Genomic DNA, 21,507 nt, shown 5'->3' on the forward strand with positions numbered 1-21,507 from the left:
GCCACCTCCCTCTATCTCGTTTACAAGCTCTCACTTCTTAGACATCAGGGCTTTCCTTTTTAATGCTTCTTTTATGCCGTCCGTCCAGAAAGTTGTAGATCTTTCTCTCCTACCTGTGTAATATTGCAGGAAGGCGTATGTATATATATATATACACACACACACACACACACACACACACATATATATATATATATATATATATATATATATATATATATATATATATATATATATATATATATATATATGTATATGTATATATATATATATATATATATATATATATATATATATATATATATATATATATATATATATATATATATATATATATATATATATATATATATATATATATATATATATATATATATATATATATATATATGTATATGTATATATATATTATATATATATATATATATATATACATATATATATATATATATATATATATATATATATATATATATATATATATATATATATATATATATATATATATATATATATATATATATATATATATAAATCAAACTGCTTCTCTAACAACACACCTGAGTAAAAAGCAAGAGGGATAACATGAAGGAGAATAGGGAAAACTGGTTTAGAAAAGTGATTGTGGTCGATTATCTTAAAACTTAACAATAGTTTGAGGAGTCTGACAGGAAGCTGAAAACCTGTATTTGGCAGACATGAACCTTAAAAGATATTATGGAAGGATCAAGAAAGGCAAGTTACAGGATGTTAGAGAGTTATAGTAAAGATTAGATGTTGAGCATGATTAAGAATTTTTTATATATGTAAGAGAAGAACACATGACAATGTATAGACGGAGAGTGACTAGTTGAGTGTAAAACTGTTCTGAGCCATTTGAACTTTATGTTTCCGTGAATGTTATTATCGTTTTATATTTTAATGGAAGGAGAGATGCAAACGATCAGAGAAAGGAAATTACGCTTGGTATAAGTTGAAGGACAGGAAAATAAATCCTGAATGAAAAGTTGAATGATTGATGTTTACAGATTATACAGAACTGACTTAGGATAATTAAGAGATATTGCAAAAAAAACTAGTGAAAGGGCTTGAAAGTGTTGGTAGGAGAAACGCTTAAGTGTTATAGTGTGCTATGTTCAGGTTATGATGGTAAATGGAAACCAAGTTAACTGAAGAGCGAGTTGTTGATATGGATGGTGAGAGAATGGAAGTGTTTCATTTTTACTGTTATTTGGGAGTAACTATGAAAGATAATGATAGGGTGAGAGAAGAGGTGAATTGCAGATACAGTTGAAGAAATGAAGAGAGCAGGATGCGCGCGAAAGATTTGGAAGAGCCTTTGCCTGTGGAAATTATGAAGAGAATGTTGAATCAATTCTCTTTCTTGCGTGTGATGTGCTCCTGGTGTGTCTTCTGTGTAGGTGTGTGAATCTGGTAATCTTGCAGGGTTTTTTTACATGGGGGGCGGGGAGGGGGTCATCCACGGGTTAGCAACTAAAATATCAATTTTGCACTAGACTTTTTTCTGGAACTAGTCCCGATTTGATGATATATGAATACACACACCCACTTACACACATATATATATATATATATATATATATATATATATATATATATATATATATATATATATATATATATATATATATATATATATATATATATATATATATATATATATATATATATATATATATATATATATATATATATATATATATATATATATATATATATATATATATATATATATATATATATATATATATATATATATATGAACGGAGAAGGCAGGCGAATCAAAAGTTGATAAAATACACAAGGAGCAGGAGCAGGAACAAACATGGCGAAGAATTACAATTTATTCCGACGCATTTCCCATTCAGTTGAATGCATCTTCAGGTTCTGTACAATAAATAATGACCAATGCAAATTATATGAATCTGCAAGTTGTCTAAAAAATCATTTATACACTAAGAAATGAAAACCAAAACTTCACACATACATAAAAGTACACTAAAGACGAACAAAATTGCACAAGAAATTAAAAGCACATATGTTGATTAAAAGTTCAGATAAAAATATAAATAAATAAATAAAACTACAAAGTTAAATAATATCTGAGGAGCTCTGGGGGTCGACCTACCATGGCAAGAGATAAGCAAAAACTAAAAGAATGTAAACAAAAACAACAGGTTAAGAAAGGTACAAGGGCGAGGAGGCGGACTGGGTGTTCAACTGCGGAACAAGTTGTTTGATGAAGAGACGCTCGAGGATCAATAATTCATTTGGGCTGGAGTTTTGACCCACAACAATGAAATCGTCATATTTAATGGGACTTTACATTTCTTGCTATGTTCACGTATACTGGACAGTTCAGGATTTGATAGTGAACATCCAGTGCGGAAACTAACTCCCTTGTGGCAGTCTATGCGAACCCTCATCATCCTCTGAGAAGAACCCACGTACGTTCCCAGACTACATCTGAGACAAGAATATTTGTACACTACACCAGAGGACATGAGGGGCCATAAACGATCTTTAAATCGAAACAAGGAGCCAGTCGCGAGTGGATTATTAGGAATAAGTTTAACATTTAATGCACCAAAGTATTTCTGTACAATGTTAGTAAATTCGGTCCTAAAGGAATCATCGTGCAAATATGGGAATCGGGCATAAAAAGGAAGCTTAGGAACTTTTATTTCTTTAGCGCTAGTGCAAAACTCTTTATTAAGAACCCTGTAAATAATCCTATTGAGGAGCTTGGTAGGAAAGCAGTTATCAGTAAAATATGTTAAAAGAAAGGTAATTTCCTTATGAAAAGCAGACCAGTCAGAAGTAAAGGAGACAGCTCTATAATACAAGAGTAAAAATGGAGTTAAATTTAAAATTACGAAAACAAGAGCTATGAAAATGACTTCCCAAACCTGTAAATGCCTTTTTCCTAAAAATAGCAGTATTAAACTGATTGTTTTCTCGAAAGACTTCTACACCTAGAAATGAAAGACGTTCGTTCACTTCCCTTTCAAGGGTAAACTTAATCTTTAGGTGATACGAGTTAACAAATTCTAAGAATGAATCACAGTCAAAATGACGCCTGAAAAGGGTAAAGATATCGTCAACGTATCTTTTATAAAACAATGGGCTGAAGGACAGAGGGATGGCACTCATCTAAACAGTGCTCTTCCAGCGAGCACATAAAGATATTGGAAACGGCGGGGCCTAATGGAGACCCCATATAGCCATGCCCTACTTTTGTCTGTATAAATTACCATTAAAAATAAAGGAGGTGTCCAGTACCACCGTTTCTAAAAGAGATTTAAAAGTAGAACGGTTAAAATCATGAAAACATGAGTTAGGTTGCGGAAATAACTTGTCTAAAATTATGTTCATGGTCTCCCTAACAGGAACATTGGTAAACAGGAACCTTTAACTAGGAATCAGTATACTGTTGCCAACTCAAAAACGTTTAAAGAATCTCTGCTCTCCCAAGATTCTGATACATTTATGGCGAGCTTAGATGTTGAATCCGTTTTGACCAATGTTCCTGTTTGGGAGACAATGAACATAATTTTAGACAAGTTATTTCCGCAATCTGATTCATGTTTTCATAATTTTAATCGTTCTGCTTTTAGGACCGAAGTTACTAACATTGTACAGAAATACTTTGGTGCATTAAATGTTAAACTTATCCCTATTAATCCACTCACAATTGGCTCCTCGCTTCGATTTAAAGATCGTTCATGCCCCCTCATGTCCTCTGGTATAGGGTACAAATGTTCTTGTTCCAGATGTAGTCCGGGAACATAAGTGGGAGTTAGTTTCCGTACTGGATGTTCACTATCAAATCCTGAACAGTCCAGTATACGCGACCATAACAAGAAATGTAAATTCCCACTAAATATGACGATTTCATTATTGTGAGTCAAAACTCCAGCCCAAATGAATTATTGATCCTCGAGAGTCTCTTCATCAAACGGCTTGTTCCGCAGTTGAACATCCAGTCCGCCTTCACGCCCTTGTACCTTTCTTAACCTGTCGTTTTTGTTTACCTTCTTTTAGTTTTTGCTTATCTCTTGCCATGGTAGGTCGACCCCCAGCGCCCCTCAAATATTTCTTAATTTTGTAGTTTTATTTATGTATTTTATTTATTTTTTTTTATCTGAACTTTTAATCTACATATGTGCTTTTAATTTATTGTGCAATTTTGTCAGTCTTTACTGTACTTTTATGTATGTGTGAAGTTTTGTTTCATTTTAATTAGTGTACACATGATTTTTTAGGCAACTTGCAAATTAATATAATTTATATTGGTCATTATTTATTGTACAGAGCCCTGAGGATGCATTCAGCTGAATGCGGAACGCGTCGGAATAAATTGTAATTCTTCGCCATGTTTGTTCCTGCTCCTGCTCCTGTGTATATATATATATATATATATATATATATATATATATATATATATATATATATATATATATATATATATATATATATATATATATATATATATATATATATATATATATATATATATATATATATATATATATATATATATATATATATATATATATATATATATATATATATATATATATATATATATATATATATATATATATATATATATATATATATATATATACTTATGCAAATGTTTCATACATATTAGAAATGATAATGACCTTGCTTGAATATCCTCCAACCGTGACATTTGGAAGGACTGCCGGACAAGCCCGAAATCCGAGTCACGAGGAGTTCGTACAGGGTGGGAGAGACTGTGGAAGCTACCTGCACGGCGCGACACTCGTGGCCAGCCCCGACGCTTTCCTTCTCTGTCAACGGCCACCACATTCCCGTGAGTTGCTCCTGTCTTTCCCTCATCGGCTTATTTGAGTCTCTCATGAAATCATAATCAATAACTCAAGGGAAATGCCGTCTACTAAAGCACTCCCCCGAAAAAATGACTCGAAACTGAAAATAATTGCATGTAGGGCTAACCTCGGCCGCTTTTAAGTGTTCTTTGCAAATGTGGGGGCGTACTTGTAGTTGGCGCTCGAGAGAGAGAGAGAGAGAGAGAGAGAGAGAGAGAGAGAGAGAGAGAGAGAGAGAGAGAGAGAGATGAATAAAACAGCATTCAAAACCTAATGAACATTTGATTAGAGTATTTAGATTCGACTTTGTTTGAAACTGTTTTATAATATTATGAACTGGGAATCCCATGCGTTACAGTTTTATTTTGTGTTTTGTAGTCATGATCTTTTTCTCCCAGTAAGGAGAACAGTGACAGCAAAGTTAGGTCATTTCTCCGAAAGGACGATAAAGTAATAAAATTCACTGATCTGAATAAATGTTATTCTAACACGCTGCAGGGAGATCCCGCTTGTTCAATTCCTTGACAATCAAACTCACTTACTGATAATTCTCTGGGCTTGTCTTTTGAACACAGTATTGGCGTATAACGTTCAGAGTGGCTTTTTCTAATTATGCCCAGTTATATATATTGATTTCGAGATACCCAGATAGGAGAAAATATTAGATTAGCTAGTTAATATAATCACGATGCTGTTACCTGAGTTTTTCTAGTTTCTTTGTTTTGGCTTTTCTTTGTGATTTTTGTTTTTCAATGTTTTCACTGATACGCGAGAAGGGAAGGGAAGGGAAGATCAAAGATTAAAAGACCCACCCTGATATCCATGAAGTGTACCCATTAGGCCTGACGAATAAAAACTATTTTTTTTTTCTTAAAAATGCGCTGTTAAATGTTGCTCATCTGTCAAAAATTGAGTCTGGTGAGAGTGACGATTAGTCAATATAAAGACAAAACCTCACGCCAGCAACGTCTGTAACACCGGTTGTCTCCTGAGCACTGGAGTTGGAACACTGGATGTTGTCAGTGCTTGGACTGGTGACCGCTGTTGGATAACGGACGCCTTTGGCATATGGACTTCATGTTCACCGTTAGAATTTGCACGGCATCTCGGGAGTGATGGCATGGTGGTGGACAGCAAAGAGGGCCCCAATATCCAGAAAATGGAGAAACCGACTTTCTGAGTGTGTGACATACGCGTGAGTGAAAACTCTTCACACAAGGACCTGGCTTTAAAGCCTCGGAATGGCCGGCGTCGCCTTTGAGGGCCAGGTTTTGAGAAAGGAGAAAAATCCGAAAACGCCTGCCGCTTCCCTTCAATAGCTCATATCATTGATCGAAACGAAGCGCTGTCTGACTCGAACCAAGCAATTCAGTATAAAGTTCCAATGACTGGAATTCTTGTAGGAACACTATAATAGAGATGTCTGGAAGATGAGTCTTCCTTTGTCTTTATTCATATTCTTGACTGCAGAGTGAGGGTTAAGGAAATTCGAACTTACGTTTAGCAAAATTCTCCATGTACAAAGGACGACGCTTGAGTTGTCTTAGAATACATGACCTCTGAAAAAAATGAAGGAGTGGCCCCCAGCTACCTAAATTCACCGGTCATTTAACTGATCTCTCAAATTGGCTAACTGTATTAGGGAACAGTTGTAAGCAAATAGGCAACGATACAGGCCACTTTTACATTCCCAAGCCAGTATTATCTCATAGATAAGAAAATAGGTTAGTTGAAGCTATTCGAGTCATCTACAAGGGTTCGTCGCCAATGGGTCATTAACAATGGCACCAGCGTTGCCGCTCAATGGCCAGACTGAATCGCTGATGGGGTAGAACCTCGGTCGATGGTGTGAAGCCTCAGTGCCCATCGTCTGAAATGGTCGAGCAGAAAGGATGGGGTTACCGAGATTTCCCCGTTGGCAGGGAAAGGGCTAAGCAGTCTAGGTCATTTGAGTGGCTGGATGAGGTACCCCGCGCATACGCAAAACCTACCCTTTGCCCCAACCTGAGCATCTGTAGGAAGCGTGATTGTTCTGTAACATATATGACCATTTCAACCTTGTCGGATAGTAGGTGATATTTCAACGAATTTGAAATTACCTGAATGTGACACGTTTTATATATATATATATATATATATATATATATATATATATATATATATATATATATATATATATATATATATATATATATATATTACTAAAAGGACCTCATTCAAACTGGATGGTATTTAATGGAGTTTTTATTCAAAAAGTTATTTCTTGGACAAACAGTCCACATTATCAAGTATCCGTTGATTGTACGGATACTTGATAATGTGGACTGTTTGTCCAAGAAAGCTTGTAACTTTTGAATAAAACTCCATTAAATACCATCCAGTTTGAATGAGGTCCTATAATGCACAGAACAATTGTGTATGTGATAAAGTTAATATATATATATATATATATATATATATATATATATATATATATATATATATATATATATATATATACATACATATATACACACACACAGTAATGTCTGTACGCATAGAAGACCAGGTATTTTTTTTTCGCCTAAACAGTTGTTATGAATATGAGTTATTGCACACATGTCTCTCTGAATGTGTGCCTATAATTAGGATTCTTAGGTCTGTAAATTATTTTGTCTCTTTTAGGGTTTATATGCACTGGATGTAAGTATCAAATACATTAAAAAAAAGGCTAATTACCGATAACCAACGGTACGAAGCTCTAGGAAAACTATTGTTGCTCATTAGTTTCTTTTTATCCGTACATTCACTTCACCGCGCACTGTTATTACAGTGAAGATGTTATTAATACACTCTGTGGTTGCAATTCTAGAGAGGGAGATCGCCTCAAACTGTCCCTTACCTCTTGGCAGGAACATCTTGCCTCATGGTCGTAGGGTCTCAGTAAGGTCATCTCAAATTCGTTGAATTATCATTTACCATCCGACAGGGTCTATACATACATACATACATACATACATACATACATACATACATACATACATACATACATACATACACACACACACACACACACACACACACACACACATATATATATATATATATATATATATATATATATATATATATATATATATATATATATATATATATATATATATATATATATATTATATTGTCACAAAGTGATCAAGTAACTGGTTATTACACAATTAATAAGACCAAAAGTTACCTCACTTCAGCCAGACACTTGAAACCTCATAACAAAAATATTAAGACTGAATACTCTAAAGGTACAGTGATCCCTTAAAACTTGCTTATCACTTGAAAAAATCAATGTAACTTTATCAAGTTATGGGTGAGGTAACAACTAATAGGCTATTAACAGACTAGTGGAAAATGGGGATCATTTTATCAAACACTATAACAGTTTCCTTGGTTCTATTTCACTTTGATAAAGGAGAACTAGACAGATATATCACTTACCTTGTACACATTCATTAATTTCTCTAATCACTGGTGGTCAAAATGAAACACTGCGCTTTTAAGACTCTAAACAGACAAATTTATTTCTAAGTTCAAAAGTTATAGCAGAGTTCACAATCTCAAAAATATTTACTATTACTTGACAACAGTGTAAGATTGAAGTATTTCTTAATCAAGATTAATTCACAAAACTTTAATTTATCAAGAAAGCAATTTGGTTAAGTAAAATTCAAACCATTAACTTTCACGCAAGTTTTAGGTAAAAATCAGAACATCTACAATTAGCCCAAATGTTCACTAAAACATTAATAAATGGGAGTCAATACAGGTATTCACCGAAATCTCAATAATAAGTAAGCACTGAAATCTTAACAATGTAAATTAACATCAACAAAACTCTAAGCAATTTCCAACACAATACTTTGGGTAAATATTGTGAAATTATAAACATTTCAACTTGTGTGACTAATATGAAAAAACAAACACATAGGAATGATATATGCAAAAAATGGAAATATACCAACAGCAATTTCACAAAGACAAAATATGATTAAAGATTATATCAGTCTTTCAAAAGATTACCTTCACTTTTATAAAAAAAAAAAAAAAGGCTAAACTCATGTCTTTCTAAAACTTCCTCAAAGACAACACTGCCAAGTCACAATTATTTGCACTTAGTAAAATATAGTAGCAGCAAGATACATTAGAACTCACTCAAGTTTTAGTCATAAATCTGAACAACTAAACCCAAGTCTTCACTAAAACGTTGATAATAGAAATCAACACAAGTATTCACTTTTGAAGAGAGTAAACTCACCTCTTAGTAAAATAATAACTCTCTTTTATTTAAAACATCACTTTATCTCTTAACATAATAAAAACCAGTAAACATCACATTACCTTTTACAAGTGGTACACCATTATACACTTTCCACAATGCTTGTAAAATACCAATATCTTAAGTAACTCAAAAATCACTGACATTAGTGGGAGAATGACCCAAATTTACACCCCATTATGAACAGAGAGAGAGAGAGAGAGAGAGAGAGAGAGAGAGAACCCCTTTTGCCTAACTAACTGTTTTTCATTCAGTGTTCCTCTTTAATCTTCAAACCCTCCCAGAATACTCAAAGAATACACATAGGAAATACACAGAACACCTTATTCCTCGTCTACAGAATACACAAAGAATACACACAGAGAATTCTAAGGCTCATAAGAAAATATGCCAGAGCTCTTATCTGTATGACTGACATTTCCCTTACACTTGTGTACACAGAAAGTTAATTTGCGAGCAACGGGAGAAACCCCTTGTCAATGTGTCAACTTCCTCATTCTTTCTACTCAGATTATGGAAACATAATAGGCATAGGCAAAGTTAATAACCATGGAACAGACACACATGATAAACATATAATAAAGCATTCTGGATGAGGACTGTCAACTTATCAAGATTAGAAAAGTGGCCCTTGCCTTTCTGCCTTCACCCCAAACAACTGTGTCAATACAGGATGTGGTGATCTGATAATGGTTAAAAAATATCTCTCTCTACAGCACTTAAACTTCCGTGAACACAATGTGTTATAAACATGAATGGTTATACATTACAAAGTCACCTTAAAACGTATGAAATAGCTGAAAACTATATCAAAACACAGAACACAAGAGTCATCTATAAGAAATAAAGACATCTCAAAATCATTGACATCAAATCAAAACATACACATAATCTCATATTATAATAATATATATATGATATATATAAATATATATATATATATATATATATATATATATATATATATATATATATATATATATATATATATATATATATATGTGTGTGTGTGTGTGTGTGTGTGTGTGTGTTGTGACTGTGATTCTGTGTGTGTGTGTGTGTCAGTTAGACTTGTTCTGCTAGCAGGTCTCCAGCACTCACAGCTCTTGAAGATATTTTCTTTATCGTCTTTGACGTCAATTCTTGCTCTATGCAGGGAAAGGAAAGCTGATATGATAGTAAGACGAGACGAGGCTTTTAAAGTCTTGGGGAAGTTGATGTAATTAGTGCCTGCATAATATCCATTATTTTTGGCCGGTCTTTGGAGAAGGCTGAAAAATTATGTAACGACTGGTAAAATTTTTGAAATCGCTCAGGGCATATTCCCATCAATAAAAATCGTGATTTATAAGATCGCTTGGAGAGTTTTGGTTGGGTATCTTCATATAGTTCCAGAAGGGAACTGACTTGAACAGTCTTCTTTGGTGACTGAGCCTCTTCAGGCATTATGTGCCTCTTCAGCAATAACCGTTTCTTCGAACTTCAGAAGCCTTATTCAGCTGAAGTAATGCATTGTCACAATTCCCTGTGCTACAGATCCTTCCCTCCTCTTACTGTGAAACTATGAATGGTATTAACAATAACAAGGTTTCATTTGCATCTTTTGGACATATATTTCCACAGGACACTTACATTTTATTTAAACGATTCCACTTAAAACGTAACTATTGTTTTTTAGAATTTTTAGCTATTGATTGTAATAATAATGAAAATGACTAACCGTAGAGACTTTAGAAACAGCATGATTTTTGATGGGCTATCCTGCAAATGGCTTTTAGCAAAAGAGCTGCCATCTCAACAGCAGAACTAATTTATCAAAGAAAAACATAACTTTGGTCTTGAGATTGACCTGCGACCGTAATGACAGGGCAGCTTTAAAAATAGGTTTCGAAAATAGCCACACACCTGTAGTGTTTCATCAAACATAAAAAAAGATATGATGCTGAAATATAAAATATTGATCCGTAAATTGATCTACGGCTTTTAATAATAGGCGAAATTCAAAACTGCTTACAGAAATATGTAACCGACTATACGGCCCCTGCTTATAAATCAGAAAAAAGAACTAACTGTTGATCTATAGATTGTTCTGTGGCCTTGAAAAATGCCTCAAGGTGGAAGAAGGGGTGTGGTAGGCAACCCTTTGCTAGTAATAACCAACTTCTAAGATGCATACCTGTTCTATTTAAACAATCAAAGAAAAGTAAATGTAGATAATTAAATGTTTGGACTTGAAATTTTCCTGGGACCTTTAAAAAGAAGACTGTAAAAAAAATACACGGAAAAATAAGTATAACCTCCAATAGAGAAAAATGAAATGATGATATTTGAATGGATGTGTGACCTTAAAAGTCGATTACGGAGACCAGGGATCCGTGTCATTTTTGGTTGTGGCCATGAGGAAGAGAGCAACGTGGAAAATATTGGGGCTGAAGAGTCATCAAGCCCTTAGGTACTTAATAATGAAGTTTCGTCAAAATCAATGAAAAATAGGAGGAAGGAAATTAATAATAATCATAATGATACTAATACTGATATCATTACAAACAATATGTAGCATAGACAAATGCTCATGTAAATTGCGTTCAGTACATAATAATAATAATAATAATAATAATAATAATAATAATAATAATAATAATAATAATAATAATAATAAAATCGCCGCATCAGCTGCATTGATCTTGTACAGAATCTTCTCTATTTTCCTTATAACAGTTTTCTCTCTGTTACTACAATTGGCGAGTGTCGCGCTAATGTGATTCATCAGGAGGAGTTAAATTTCCAGTGATTCTGTATATTTCTGTTAAGAAATATACGTGTTATCCATTAATGACAATCAAGAGGGATTTTATGGCGGTAGAATTTCGCAGCTTTTACTTTTGTTTTTTTTTTTTGTGTTTTTGCAGGAGCTCGTAAAGTGCTTCTCTCTCTCTCTCTCTCTGGCAGTTTTCAGCTTCACGTTCCTTCTCTCATTCCCCTTTTTCCAGGAACTGGTTTCTTTCAGCGTTGAACTGATACTCGCTAGTAAAAGATTATACTCCACTGGTTATTAGGTTGGAAAATTCTTTGATATGTTGAGAAGTGTATAACCACATATTTAGTCACTGAATACATAACACACATACACACACACACACACACACACACATATATATATATATATATATATATATATATATATATATATATATATATATATATATATATATATATATATATATATATTGGAAAGTGGGAAGAGGAGAAGGCTGGAGATATACCTGATTATTATTTTATGGAAAGGAAGGTTAAGGCAGAATATATATATATATATATATATATATATATATATATATATATATATATATATATATATATATATATATATATATATATATATATATATATATATATATATATATATATATATATATATATATATATATATATATATATATATATATATATATATATATATATATATTGTAAAGATTAGCGACAAAATACGCTATGAAAGCGCCCGCCTTTCTGCTTTGCTCGGCCGATAGATAGACCTCTGTCTATTTTGAACCTGTGGGAGGTAGTGGATTCTGGTTCAGGGTAGTTTCAACCAGTGGAAGTGGGTTATAAGAGACGCTCAAAAGATTTAATTCTCGCCTGGGGCAAATAAACTGGCTTGCGCCGTTCTCTTTGGTACAAGAGTGACCGGGCAGGACGATCAGCCGTTTTCTTTGACCGGTCAGGACATAGCCCCCCCCTCTACCCCTGTCCAGAAGCAATAAAAGGTCAGGGCGCCAGAAGCACATCCTCACACACCGCCACGAGTTTAAGCCAAGGGGTCACGAGTGCAGACCTTGCTCCCCGCCCTTCATTCCCTCGTTGCCACGTGGAAGTTAACTGCCCTTTGCTCCGTACCCCCACCCACGTGGCCATCAAAGATTGCAAGTGGGGATTTGCAAGTCCCAAAGCGAGCGGAAACTCAACTGTGGCCTTTCATCATCACAAGGGCGCCCTTTTCCGCCTTCAACCTACGACTTGAAAGCAGTTCCTTGGTGAGGGAGGCCCTTTGTCGACGCACACACGTGGACCCTGGTCGAAGACGCCGCTGGATGCTGACGTCAGCCTTACGCCTCTGCAATGTGGTAAAGTACCTAGAACGAGTTGCTTAGTCACTTTTTGTTTGCCCTTGTGCATTTGTTAAACTTCTGGGCCTATAACTTGGTATTTCCTGATGCTCTGAGTCACACGTAACACCTCGGGGAAGTCCTTGGCACCCTCAGCGCACACCCGAGTAATTCATTCCCCAAATTCCAGCATTAGATTTGTAACCTAGGTCCTCATATCGTTTCAGACGGACGATCGTTGCAGAATTCTCCTTGGTCCGTGTTCTTGGCATTCCCAAGCTCCCCCCCACCCCTTCGGGAGGACTTCTACAGCAGCAATTTAACGTGTTTCAGTTCATTTTCCCTTTGATCTTGTGTGTTATGAGAATATACCTATTTTTGTATCCACGTGTTTCACGCACTTCCCTTTGAGAAAGAGCCCTCCGCTCCTTGTACCACTCCTTTTAGTTTGTGTTTTTATATGTCCTGGTGATCTTGCAAGGCCAGTTTAGAGTAAAGTAATAAATGTGGAGTCATAAGAACCACCTGCACCAGGAAACATATAAATATATATATATATATATATATATATATATATATATATATATATATATATATATATATATATATATATATATATATATATATATATATATATATATATATATATATATATATATATATATATATATATATATATATATTATATATTTTGATATGTTTCCTGGTGCAGGTGGATCTTATGACTCCACAATTATTACTTTACTCGAAAATGGCCTTGTAAGATACCCAGGACATATAAAACACAAACAAAAAGAAGTACACGGAGCGGAGGGCTCTTCACTAGGGAAGTGCGTGAAACACGTGGATATAAAAATAGTTATATTTGATAGCACACAAGGTCAAAAGGAAAATTAACTGAAAATACGGTAAATTACTGCCGTAGAAGTCCTCCTGAAGGGGGAGCTTGGGAATGCCAGGAACACGGACCAAGGATAATTCTGCTACAGGCGTCTTTCTGAAACGATATTTGGACCCACGTTACACATCTAATGCTGGAATTTGGGGATTGAATTACTCGGGGTGCACTGAAGGCGCCAAGGACTCCCGAGGCGTTACTTGTGACTCAGAGGAAAGAAGCTGAACATGTGGGCCTGGCTTGAACCAAGGAATATCAGGGAACACAAAGTTATAGGCCCAGAGATTAATAAATGCAAAAGGGCTAAGTAATCGTGACTAGCAACTCGTTTTGGGTACATTACCACATTTGTAGGGCGTAGGATGACGACGTCTTCTGCCGAAACACGTGTGGGAGCGTGGACAAATGGTAGCCTCCTCTCCAAGGTATTTCTTCAAGTCGTAGATTGGGGCGGAAAAGGGCGCCTTGGGATGATGAAAAGGCCGCCGTTTAATGTCAGCTCGCGTGTGGGAGACTTGCAATCCCCTTGCAGTCTTCTAAGGCCACGTGGAATGGAACACGGGGCACACAGGGCGGCGATGGGATCCACGTGGCAGCGAGCGGAAGAGGAGGGCAGGGGCAAAGGACCGAGACTTGACTTGTTCTTGGCTTAAACTAGCAACCGCGTGTGAGGGAGAGCTGTCCTGGCCCTGACCTTTTATTGCTTCTGGACAGGGGTAGGGGGCGATGTCCTGACCCAGGTCACCGACCGGATATCATAGAAAACGATTTTCTTTCCCTGTACCAAAGAAAACAGTGCAAAGCCAGTTTACTGTCCCCAAACTATTATATTCTCTGAGCCCCTATACCCCCGACCTTCAAAGGTTCAAACCAACCCAAAGCAGGGAAGGAGAACAGTTTCTAGCGGATTTTGGCGCTACTCTTTACAGCTCCTGGCAAGATAATATTCACACCTATAAACGGGTGCGAATATTGACAAAAGCAAAAATGAGCGAAGAAAACGTTCGACTTTATTCTATCTTTTACTTTGCTACAACCTTTACTTTACTTTATTTGTAAAACTCTGATGCCACACTAATCAATAACAAACTGAAGGTTTACTTTAGGAGCAGAGTGCAATTTAGGATATACAATAAAAGGGGTAAACTTGTTTGCAAATTAATTATTACTCAAATACTTCCTAAGTACTGTTTCTACCCATTCTTTATTTGATTTACTTTACTGGGGTAATAAGGCGCTCAAAAGAAAATAAACAAAGAACACTTCAAAATTTCAAAATAACAACAACAAAATAAAACATACAAGGCAGAATTTAAAAGGAAACAAATGTAAACCCACTGATTCCTTAATGCTATCCTGGAATTACAGGCATGCTATTAGTTGTGCCTTGAAGAGGCGGCATTCGTGACAATACACTGTAGGTATTAAATAATATCCCTTTACCAAAATTGTAATAATAGAATTCAATTCTTCTTTTCAATCGACCTCCAATTGTTCACAAGCTCGACGAGCATAACTAATATTTCCCACGAACGCTAATCTGAAGGGACAAGAACTTGACAGCTGTGAGGCAGAGAGATTATTTATGGGTTTTAATTCGCCAACTTAAACGACGCTAAATTTTTACGTCTGCAGCTTACAACTCGGTGTAAGCTATAAATAGACTACTCGACTTATGAATGGGAGGATAAACAAATGAAGGGGAAAATGGACAAGGATAACATTCTCCACAGGGATAATTAAAAAAAAATGTAAATAAAAAAATAAAGGAAACTACACAGAACAACAACGAAGGATATTACTTCCTACTAAAGGGCGGGCCGCACCACGGTGATTAAAAAAGGCAACGTTAAAATTCGTAAGGGCAGGAGTCTTGTGACTCAAGATTCGTTAAAAAAAAAGGAAAGATTAAATGCAAAAGTAAATAATATACGTAAAAATAAAGGATAACAGAGTGAGGTATTTATGATTTACTTCTTTATCTAACTTCCGTCGCCAACAGACGACGGTCAGAGCTAACTCTCAGCCCAAGGGCGGGGAAAAGAAACCCAAAGGGCGCGACCCCTTCAGGAAGAGTTGACACGCCTGCCTTGTGCCAAAGGACGGGCGTAAGGGCGTGCCACTTCCCACTCTGTCTCTCTTACTGCTTCAAAATAAAATAATTAGTGCATTTTAAAAGGAGGATATCCCATATGTTAACTGCCGCTTATGTGGTAAGTAAGGGAAAGTGTGAAGGAAAGATCAATAGAGAAGGATGAGGGATAGAAATTCCAAAGGAAAGGAAGAAGATAGCGGAAGGCCTTGACATCCTCTCCTGGATGAAAGGTGCCAAGACGTTCAAGAGATGAAGATGGGGGCCCTATGCCAAGTTTGCACAGGGCCAGAAGAGCTCGGGGCTCCTTGTGGATTACCTGCGATCGCCCACACCTGTGGTAACTCCGCCGCGAACCTCTCCTCCTTGGACCGTTGTCCTTGGCCGGGGAATCGGAGGGCCCGAGGCCAAAGGGCGGCAGAGGTGCCATCTGGGTCAGCTGCTGTGACAACTGACCCAGGAATTTTGTTTGCCATCTCGGACATTAACCGGCGCAGATCGCAGAGTTCATCGCCCAGGAAGGCGGGGCAGAATCATGATTCGCGGAAGAATCTGCGGCGGGCGGCGAGAGAGGGGACGGCCGGAGGCGGGGTCGACTTGCTTGCAGGGTGACCAGCTCAGGCACTGATATTGGCACTGGCGCTGGTGGCGATGTGGTGGTGGTCTCGTCTGTCTGGACGGACGGAGACTGGCACTGCTCAGTGCGCTGAAGGGGCACTGGCAGAGGAGCTGAAGGCCGAGATTCTCCTGAAGGGAGATCTGGCTGAGGCCTCGGCACTGGCACTGATGCCGTGCCGGGCACTGGACTCGGATTTGGATGATTTATTGGGGAATGGGGACCCCGTAATGGTTGTGGCTGCAAAGGAGACGCAAAGTCTTGGCCCAGGATGACGTCATAGCCTCCTGGAATGTGCTTCGCTACGGCGAGACGAAGGGTCCTGGCTCTGTGGGGTCGGGTGACCCTCAGTTGGACCGTAGGGAGGATCATTTTAAAATCGTTAATGCCCTCAATGGTGACGAGCTTGCGTCGGTCTATTATAGCTCCATAGGGAACTTTGTCCCTCCTTATGAGGGAAATTTGCGCGCCAGAGTCGTCAAATGCCTTGACCTGACGTGCTGAGTATTTACCTCGAGGAGGTGCCACATAGATGGGACCCTCGGCAGGAGGGCCTAAGGACTCGGGATTCGTTACTGCCAGGGCGACGGCGGGAGTTCCTGCCTTATTATTTCTAGGCATTTTGCCCATGAGGAAGAGTGGCCATAAACCTTGCACGCCGTGCAAAAGGTTTGGCTGAAATCTCTTCGCACTGCCCCGGCAGAGGGCGCAGGCGACTTATTAGGGGCTGTCCGGGAGAGAGACGCTGGTGGTTTACTGCGGCATTGCTCCTTGGCATGCCCGATCTTTTACAGAACCCGCACACGATGGGCTTCTGTGATTGCCCATTCTTCGGCGGAGGGGCACCTGATAGGTAGGCGGGTGGCGTAATTTTGCGCTGCAGCGAGCTCTCCTGGGGTGATGGGTGTCCCATAGATCCGCTATTCGGCAGCAATCAGCTAAGGTGGGGGCTCCTTCTCGGCGATGTGCGGGCGAGGGCCGGCGGGGTGTAGAGTAGGAAGTTCTCTATCTGTATTTGTTCGATGGCATCGTTGAGGGTCGTAACTCCACGGCCTCGAACCATTTGGCACGGGCACGCTTCGGACTTGTAGGCCCAGTCTGCCCAGGTTTGATTGGCCTCCTTCACTTTCAGCTCGCCAGCTCTCCTCCAGCGTTCAGGGGTTATCTCGCACGCCTTGGCAATAGTCTGGCGTACGACCTCCCAATTTTCCTGCTCCTCCGGCGGGAGGGCCCTGTAGGCAATCAGGGCCTTCCCTCCAAGGAACTTGCCCAACACCAGGGAGAGTTCGGCGGCACTCAGGGGGCAGGCCTTTAACACTGTCTCGGCGCTGTCGAGCCACACCTCAGGCTCGGCCTCCGTCCACTTTGGCATACAAGCGATAGCCTGGCTGAAGGCACTCATTCCCTGGGGGGCAGGTGGAGGCGAAGGGCCACTCTGTTGCAGCATTGCGAGTTCATGGGCACGCTGCTTGTCCCTTTCTTCCCTCTCGGCTTCTTCTCGTTTCTCCTGGGCCAGTCTTTCTGCTGCGCCTCGTTTCTCCTGGGCTGAGTCTTTTCTGCCTCACGTTCCTGTCTCTCTGCGTCTTCCCGTCTCTCCTGAGCCAGCCTCTGCTTCTCGTTCCTGCCGTGCGGCTTCTTCTCGTCTCTCCTGAGCCTGTCTTTCTGCTTCTTCTCGTCTCTCCTGAGCCTGTCGTTCTGCCTGTATGGCGTCCATCCTCTCCCTGTACCCAGTCTCTTAGTTCTCTCCCGGAAAGGCCGAGTTCCTTCCCTGAGGACATAAAGAACTTGAAATCCTCGCTCTGCTGAGACCGTGTCGACATTTTGCAGGCGGGAGAGGACGCTAGTAACACACAGACTTAATTTCCCAGAGCTGTGGGAATCTTGGACCCTTTTCCAAAGGACGTATGATTGGTCTCCGATTTACCGACGAAGCGGGCTGATTGGGGACGATGAATTAGCGATGATTGGTCTCCCCTGATTTACCGACGGAGCGGGCTGATTGGGGACGATGAATTAGCAATGATTGGTCTCCTATTTACCGACGAAGCCGGCTGATTGGGGACGATGAATTAGCGATGATTGGTCTCCCGATTTACCGACAAAATGGGCTGATTGGGGACGATAAGTTAGCAATTATTGGTCTCCCGATTTACCGACGGAGCGGGCTGATTGGGGACGATGAGCAGCAATGATTGGTCTCCCGATTTACCGACGAAGCGGGCTGATTGGGGACGATGAATTAGCAATGATTGGTCTCCCGATTTACCGACGGAGCGGGCTGATTGGGGACGATGAATTAGCAATGATTGGTCTCCCGGTTTACCGACGAAGCGGGCTGATTGGGGACGATGAATTTAGCAATGATTGGTCTCCCTATGTACCGACGAAGCCGGCTGATTGGGGACGATGAATTAGCGATGATTGGTCTCCCGATTTACCGACGAAGCGGGCTGATTGGGGACGATGAATTAGCGATGATTGGTCTCCCGATTTACCGACGAAGCGGGCTGATTGGGGACGAGGATTAGCAATGATTGGTCTCCCGATTTACCGACGAAGCGGGCTGATTGGGGACGAGGATTAGCAATGATTGGTCTCCCGATTTACCGACGAAGCGGGCTGATTGGGGACGATGAATTTAGCAATGATTGGTCTCCCGATTTACCGACGAAGCGGGCTGATTGGGGACGAGGATTAGCAATGATTGGTCTCCCGATTTACCGACGAAGCGGGCTGATTGGGGACGAGGATTAGCAATGATTGGTCTCCCAAGGTAACGACAAACGGGCTTACTTGGGGACTAGATTGGGATATATATTTAGGTCTCCCGAATTACCGACGAAGCGGGCTGATTGGGGACGATTAGTTAGCAATGATTGGTCTCCCGGTTTACCGACGAAGCGGGCTGATTGGGGACGATGAATTTAGCAATGATTGGTCTCCCGATTTACCGACGAAACGGGCTCATTTGGAGACTGAAGGGAAAATGAATTGGTCTCACCAACTGACCGACGAAGCGGGCTGATTGGGGACAAGAATATAATATATAGGCGCCCGGGAATTTCCGCACAGACGACGTCTGATCAGCGAGGGCGCTAGTTTTACTGACTTATGGGAGAAGTGTTATTCTCAAGGGCAATTAGGTGGGGGGGGGGCCACATTCACAACAGATAGGCAACACACGCAGCCGTAGTAAAAGCACAAACGAAACACATACAAAAAAACAGAACAATACAGAACATATTATGCCAGACCCCCAATAATGCAAAACAATTTGGTAGAGCGAAGCAAATCAAACAAACAAATGTTTTCCTAACTGGGCCACGGAATGGACGGTCAAGGCCTTGGTCAAGGCCGTCTGCGCCAAATGAATGAACGACGTAAACACCCGGGGACTTCCCTGAACTGAGAGACAACGGTTGTTGACCCTTTTCGTCCTGGGCGTATAATATACGCTTTGCTCCTATTTCTAAAACGAGAGAGAGAGAGGTAAAATGCGTCAGCAATGCTAATCTGACTTTCGAACACGTGGTTGACGTCGAGGTCTCGCGCCTATATCTAATGATTCGGTTTCGAAATCACTCGTTTCTACAGGAGGAATATGCGCACTATTCCTTTAATGATTTATCACCTGTATAACCTAATTGAATGGCATGCAAGCCGCGTGCAAAGGCTTCCAAAGCTAAGTTTTCGGCGATTCTCTCTCGTTTTCCTCGGACATGCGCCCTACTATAAAAAAAAATTCCTAGGACTAGTCACGTTTTCTACAGCGTCCTACGCTAAATAAACACAGTTTACTTACGCAGAATTTCCTTGGCCTGTTGCGCTGGCTTTTCAAAGGTTCAGTAATCTGTCTCGTATCCAGCTTAGCTGAGCTAATTGCTGATTTCACAAATTGCAACACAAACAACAAAGGGGAAGAGGGGGATGCAATCATTACGAGAATCACTGGTCAGGTCGCCATTTTTATATGTTTCCTGGTGCAGGTGGATCTTATGACTCCACAATTATTACTTTACTCGAAAATGGCCTTGTAAGATACCCAGGACATATAAAACACAAACAAAAAGAAGTACACGGAGCGGAGGGCTCTTCACTAGGGGAAGTGCGTGAAACACGTGGATATAAAAATAGTTATATTTGATAGCACACAAGGTCAAAAGGAAAATTAACTGAAAATATGGTAAATTACTGCCGTAGAAGTCCTCCCGAAGGGGGAGCTTAGGAATGCCAGGAACACGGACCAAGGATAATTCTGCTACAGGCGTCTTTCTGAAACGATATTTGGACCCACGTTACACATCTAATGCTGGAATTTGGGGATTGAATTACTCGGGGGTGCACTGAAGGCGCCAAGGACTCCCTGAGGCGTTACTTGTGACTCAGAGGAAAGAAGCTGTGAACACGTGGGCCTGGCTTGAACCAAGGAATATCAGGGAACACAAAGTTATAGGCCCAGAGATTAATAAATGCAAAAGGGCTAAGTAATCGTGACTAGCAACTCGTTTTGGGTACATTACCACATTTGTAGGGGCGTAGGGATGACGACGTCTTCTGCCGAGAAACACGTGTGGGAGCGTGGACAAATGGTAGCCTCCCTCTCAAGGTA

At 39.3% G+C, this 21,507-nt stretch overlaps 1 protein-coding gene across 1 annotated transcript in view; it reads left to right on the plus strand.

The window, feature by feature from the left end:
* LOC136828544 (uncharacterized) overlaps positions 1–21,507 on the plus strand; it is a 43,776-nt gene that overhangs the window by 9,107 nt on the left and 13,162 nt on the right. Inside the window, exons 4-6 of the mRNA XM_067086567.1 lie at positions 3,411–3,418; positions 3,639–3,766; positions 4,728–4,864. Coding sequence (XP_066942668.1) covers positions 3,411–3,418; positions 3,639–3,766; positions 4,728–4,864 — 273 coding nt within the window. The remainder of the gene's footprint in view (positions 1–3,410; positions 3,419–3,638; positions 3,767–4,727; positions 4,865–21,507) is intronic.

Source organism: Macrobrachium rosenbergii, chromosome 43 (genome assembly GCF_040412425.1).
Source record: "Macrobrachium rosenbergii isolate ZJJX-2024 chromosome 43, ASM4041242v1, whole genome shotgun sequence".
NCBI lineage: Eukaryota > Metazoa > Arthropoda > Malacostraca > Decapoda > Palaemonidae > Macrobrachium > Macrobrachium rosenbergii.